Source organism: Sorex araneus, chromosome 2 (assembly GCF_027595985.1).
Source record: "Sorex araneus isolate mSorAra2 chromosome 2, mSorAra2.pri, whole genome shotgun sequence".
Lineage (NCBI taxonomy): Eukaryota > Metazoa > Chordata > Mammalia > Eulipotyphla > Soricidae > Sorex > Sorex araneus.
Genome location: NC_073303.1, coordinates 270480870 through 270486869, shown reverse-complemented (window position 1 = coordinate 270486869; position 6000 = coordinate 270480870). Strand labels below are relative to the sequence as shown.

At 56.1% G+C, this 6000-nt stretch overlaps 1 protein-coding gene across 2 annotated transcripts in view; it reads left to right on the top strand.

The window, feature by feature from the left end:
• The first annotated feature begins 526 nt into the window (after positions 1-526).
• Positions 527-6000, top strand: part of PLOD2 (procollagen-lysine,2-oxoglutarate 5-dioxygenase 2) — an 81000-nt gene continuing 75526 nt past the window's right edge. For both annotated transcript variants that reach the window (XM_055128624.1, XM_055128623.1), the window contains exon 1: positions 527-751. In XM_055128624.1, the coding sequence (XP_054984599.1) occupies positions 601-751 (151 nt within the window). In that variant the 5' untranslated portion in view covers positions 527-600. The remainder of the gene's footprint in view (positions 752-6000) is intronic.

Below are 6000 nucleotides of genomic sequence, written 5' to 3'. Positions count from 1 at the left end.
ACTCTGTAACTGTGCATCTCACAGTGATTCCATTAAAATTAATCAATTTTTAAAAAAGGGATGGGATTTGCAGTCACTTCTAACCGGAGTGCAGCTCTTGGGAGTCCCAAGAAGAGCAAACTCGCCCCCTTCGACGAGAATGCGGGAAAGCAAAGGAATAAAAGCGGTGCAGGGGTGTGGGGTGAGGGAGGAGGAGCCGCCCCACCCTCCCACCCCAAGTGCCGCCGGCAGCGGTGCGGGCAGGCCCGCGGGGACCCGCGATCGCGGACAGAGGCAGGAGAATCCGGAGCGCCCTGGGCTCGGCCGGGCGGGCGGGCGGGCGACCGGGCGACCGGGAGGAGGGGCCGGGAGTCCCCGGGCCGCCCACCGGGGAGACGCGCCGCCCCCCGCGCCCCCTCAGTCGGCCGCCTGCGTGCGGCGCTCCACGTCGCCGGGGCCCGGGGCCAATGGGCAGGACGCGCCCGCCCCGTCCCGCCCTCCGCGGGGCCTATAAGCGCCGGGGCTGCCCGGCCGCCCCGCCGCGCCCCGCCGCGTACCCTGCGCTCCCCGCGCGCCCCGTCCCCGCGATCCCGCGCCCCCCGCGCCCGCCCGGGCCCCACGATGGGCAGCTGCGCCCCGGAGCCGCGCTGGCCGCGGGGTCGGGGCCGACGGCCGCCGTCGCTGCTGCTGCTGCTGCTGCTGGCGCTCGGCCTGCAGCCCCGGACGCCGTGCCGGGCGGACGACGCGGACAGGACCCCTGGCATCCCCTCGGGTGAGCCGCGACCCTCCCCGCACCCCGCGGCGCACGGCTTCCCGCGCGTCCCGACTCGGCCTGGGCGCGTGGGGGCGCCCGATCGCCACCCTGGACCTTGCACGCGCTCCCCCGGGCCAGTGACATCTTGGGGGTGGGGGCGCCTTTGCACGGTTGTCCCATCGGGTCCCGGGGGGCTTCCCGGGGGCGGGGGCGTGCGTTCCCGGGCCGACGGTCGCCTCCTCCCCGCGTGCCTGTCGCCTGGGGGCCCGCCGGAGCTGGCGGCGCGCCCCGGGCGCTTCCCCCGCGGGTGACCTGCGCGCGGGACCTCCTTGTACTTTCTGATGGACGCTGCCAACCTCCCTCCCCGCGCCCCCCCTGCAGAGCCGCCGCTGACATCCACCTGGGGCCAAGAACAGCGCTGGCAGCTCCCTGTTGTTTCGGGACGCCTGCCCGGCAGGCGCGGGGCCGCCTCTGGGGAGTGGGTGGGGGGATGGGGGGTCGGGAGGGTTGCAGGAGAAGCTGCAGCGGGCGCGCCGGGGACCCCCTCTTCCCTCCACCTACCCCCTAGGCCCAGCTCGCTTGCAGCCGCCGGAATCGCTGCTCTGAGCCTAGATAACGGCGTGTCCAGCCCGACTTGGCAAGGTCCGCGCGACCCGGCAGCGTCCCCCCCAACCTTTGCTGGTCTAAATAACTTTGTTGCCAGTTTCTCGCCTGGCATCATCGGGCTCCGCTGTTTTCCTGCACGCACCCACTGGCCGCGCTGCTCCCTGCACAGTTCTCACCTTGCGTTTGATTGACACGTCCCTCTCGGGGGTCCCGTGGACTTTTGCAGACCCGTAGCGCTTTCCTGCAAGGGAGGGAGTGGGACGGGTTGAAGGAGGGAGGGCGTCCAGGGCTGGAGTGTGGTGGGTTTCAGGCTTCAACTCCCAAATGGACAGGTGAGCCTCGCCGCATCCATGTCCCAAATTGTCTTGTCTTCGTGTGTGTGTTTCATTCAGAGTTTTAGCAAATTTTCCTGGACCCCAGCTAACTCTTTTTTTTTTTTCTCTCCTTGCCTGCCAAACAGTACCTGCTTTGTTAGTTTGAGAAACCTTAGCATGCAGATGGATTGCGGTCAGTTTTCTTTCTCTAACATACATGTGACGGCTTCGGAATTCATGTACCTTGTGTGTAGTTCAGAATTATTCTTTAATTTTTTTTTAATGTAACACCTGTAAAATAGAAGTAAATGCATTCATTGAACTCAGAATGTAGACATTATTTATTTCTTTTTTTATTGGCGGGGAATGACTTTCTTTCTTGAAACCCTAGGGAAATGTAACTGAGAAATGAAATAACCTTTCAGGCCTTTGCTACTTTTCACTGCCTAGGCCTTTTCAGGTCTTGACCAACACTGTAGCTTTTTATTTATTTATCTTTAGATAGAAAGCGCCTCTTTGTAGCTGCCTTTGAGATTTACAGCCGAAATAGCATCCTTTCTCTGTTTTAAAATTCCATGGAGGTGGATAGTAGAGTCTTAATGGTCGATAATAACTTTAGAGAAAGGGACTTTGAGGAAGAATATTTTCCTGGGGTGATGGCCACGTCAAACCCTCTGCTGAAATCCAGGACTGGCTGAGTGAGGTGGGTGGGTCTGAGGAATCCAATCACCTCTCAATTCGGGAAAATACTGTTTTGTGGTAACTGCCCAAGAGGCTTTGACTCTGAACTTCATAGGTAAAGTGATAAACTCACACATGGAGGGGTAGTTTCCACTTAGTACGGTGAGGGTTTTGGAGAATGTTCCATTATTTCTCTCAAATGTTCCAACTCAAAATTATTAAATTGGAAACTTTTTTTTTCTTTTTGGGTCACACCTGGCGATGCACAGGGGTTACTCCTGGATCATGCACTCAGGAATTATGTCTATCTGTGCTCGGGGGATAATATGGGATGCTGGGAATCGAACCCGGGTCGGCTGAGTGCAAGGCAAATGCCCTACCCACTGTGCTATCGCTCCAGACCCCTAAACTGGAAACTTTTTATCTGTGTAATTGTCCGGAGGGTTTAGGAATTCTAAATTGTGTCGCATCACTGGAGGTCTTTAGGGAGAATGTATATTGTCTCCTATATTTGCCATCATGTCCTAACTAACAGGGAAGAAGTAGATTAAAACTGTTTTTTTGTTTTGGGGGCGGGGGAAGCTAGAGGGACACTGGGGACATTGGCGGTGGGAAATGTACACTGGTGAAGGGACGGGTGTTGGAATGTTATATGATGAAATTCAGTCCTGAGCAACTTTGTAACTGTGTATCTCACTGTGATACAATTAGAAAATAAATAACAAAATAAAAAAAATAAAATTAAAAAAAAACCCCACCAGGGTTTCTTGGTGCTCTTGGCGTTTTGCCCGGATAATTCTTTGGAGTGGACACTGTCTCACTGTCCCGACTTTGTTTAATAGCCTCCTTGGCCTCTGCCCACTGGGTGCAGGCGCACCCTTTTCTGTGTGAAAATGAAAAAATGTCTCAAAATCGAAAGGCCACGAAAGGCCACGTGTCCCTGCAGGGCAAAATTACCCAGGGCTGACAAAGTGCTCCCTGAGACCCTTGTTTGTGTAGCTGGGTCACTGCACACTTAAGTACCAGTGAAGGGATATTAGCAGCTCTTTGCTTGAAGGCAAATATTTGCAGTGATTTTCCATTTTTTCCCACCGTCGTGGGGGCTCTGCTCTTTGAATCACATTAATCAACGTTTGCAAGACAGTTTTTCCTTGCACTGGTGCTGTGTTTGTTTGCCAGGGTTGAGAAAAGGCCTTCTGGTAATGGTGACTGAGTGCTCTCCTGATTCCTTTTGAGGTAAAATCTGAAACATGGGAACTGGAGCGATAGGATACCCTACAGTGGGTAGGATATTTGTCTTGCACGCGGCTGGCCCGGGTTCAATTCTCAGCATCCCATAGGGTCCCCTGAGCACTGCCAAGAGTAATTCCTGGGCCCGTGAGCCAGGAGGAACCCCTGTGTATCGCCGGGTGTGACCCAAAAAGCTCCCCCCCCAAAAAAAATCTAAAAAGTGATTCTCATTAAAAGCAACCATAATTAATTATCTTTTCTTCCAGAATTATTTAGTGGAATTTTACCTGTAGCTATAATTCTCATTATAGTTCTGCTTCCTATGCAGAACCTGTACTTTGGTCAGTGAATTATTTTACCTTCCCTTCACTTCCCTCCTGCACTCCCTCCCCTTCACTCCCCTTCCCTTCCCTCCTTGCCTTCTCTCCTTCCATCCATTCAGTGGGGGCCCACAAAAATGCAAGCCAACAGTATTCATGGCTTGCTCCTGGCTTTGTGCTCAGGGATCACTCCTGGCGGGGCTTGGAGGACCATATGGGGTGCAGGGGATCGAACCTTTGTACTGTCTCCCCAGCCTCACCCCCTGCTCTTTTCTGCCTCTCTGGTGAGCGAAGTTTTTTCCTTTCAAGCATTTGCTCCCAGTTCATTCACTAGGAGTAGATCCGTCTTCTCTGCGTACGCGTGTGTATTTTCTTAGGTACTTTGACTATTCCATGGTCTAAACTGGGCAGAAACAAAGTTTTGGGTAAAAAAAACAAAACAAAACACGGGAGGAAATGGTTTCAGCTGTTTTCGTCAAGACTAGTATTTCTTGCCCATGTTCATTTATAAACTCTTTAATTTACCCTGGCACGGTGGCTGGAGAATGACAGGTTCGTCCCCATCAGCCGCGGCAAACCGGCAATTTACCGGGTGGAGAGGAAGAGACGAGGTCCCAGAGAAACCTCTGGAAGGGGGGAGGTGGGAGAGACAGGCCTGTCGGAGCCCTGAGCGCGGCTGCACAGAGCAGCTCTCAGCCGCTCTTCACCCCGGAACCAGCTCCGCTTTGTCTGTCACCATCCCGAAGTGCTTGCGGGCCGGAGCCATCGCAGTGGACGAGGCGAGTCGCTCACCGGGCCCCGTCCCGGGCATCAGCTGACTCCCAGCTGTGCTAGGGGTGGGGACCAAAGAAGCAGAAGCACAGACGGGGCCAGAGTGGCAGTCTGGGGGTGTGGGGGCGTGCCCGGCTCGTGGCCGACTCTGGCCGACTCTCAGAATCCTCTGGCCCCGGGAGCACTGCAGGCCGGGAGAAGGGAACACGTGGCACTGCAGGAACCTTTGTTATTTTTTTTGTTGTTTTGCGTTTTGGGTCACACACACCCGGTGATGTGCAGGGGTTCCTCCTGGTTCATGCACTCAGGAATTACCCCTGGCGGTGCTTGTCCGGGGGACCCTATGGGATGCTGGGAATCGAACTCGGGTCAGCCGCGTGCAAGGCAAACGCCCGACCCCCTGTGCTGTCGCTCCAGTCCGAGCCTTTGTTCTATGGGCAGAGAGTCACCAGGCGCGGCCACTGGGTCCCTGGCCGGTGAGCACTGGGATGCATCACTTTCTTTTTCCGTATACCAGCGTGGAAATGAACCGTTTTTGCTAGTGCAGGTGTGAAGGGCGCACTGCAACTGTGGGGTTCAGTGCGTCCCCGGGGAGCACCCTAGGAGCGGCTGGTTAGACTCCGCATCGGGAGACCCAGCACCCCTAGGTGGGTACGTGGTCAGCCCTCGCCTCCAACGGTTTCTGCCCGTGTTTGGAATTTGGCTCCTGGTATCAGCCTCGCCCCCAGGAAAGGAAATTCTTCTTTGCTGCCTTGTGCCCGGTGCGGTGCAGTTTCTGACTTGCTAAAACGTGTGGTTTTTACCCTCCATCCCTGCTGGGTGCAGCGACTGTTTACGAATTCTTGGACGAAAAGGGCCAGGCTTGACTTCCTTGGTTTGGCTTTGCGGGGGGCTGTGCCACAGTCCCGTTATTCTGGTCGCTCAGCTTCTGCGGGTTGCCTTTCTGGCACACTTGAGAGTGGTGGGAAAACGCCCCCAGCCCGGGAGGGAGGTGGCGAACTGCTCCTTTCACAGGGGTTGCACCAAATTCTCTGAGCCGCCTTTGTCTGCCCGGGACCCCGAGGTCTTACCCAGGGAACCTCAGGCGGGGCCTTGGCCCCGGCTGCGTCTGGGAATTCACCACGGTGTTTAGTTTCCGTTCAGTGCTCTGGACTCAGGATAAAGTCGGACCTTCAGAAATCTTTTCGGGGGCGTGGATACCGTGCTGCCTTTTTCTCTGCGGTGGGACTAGAGATGGCATTGCGTGAATGTGTGGCCCTCAGAGGTCACAGAGCCACCTCAGAGCACCAGAGTGGCCTGTCCCCATTCTGCGGGCCCTCGGCCTGGCCTTTCCCGGTGGTTTTGT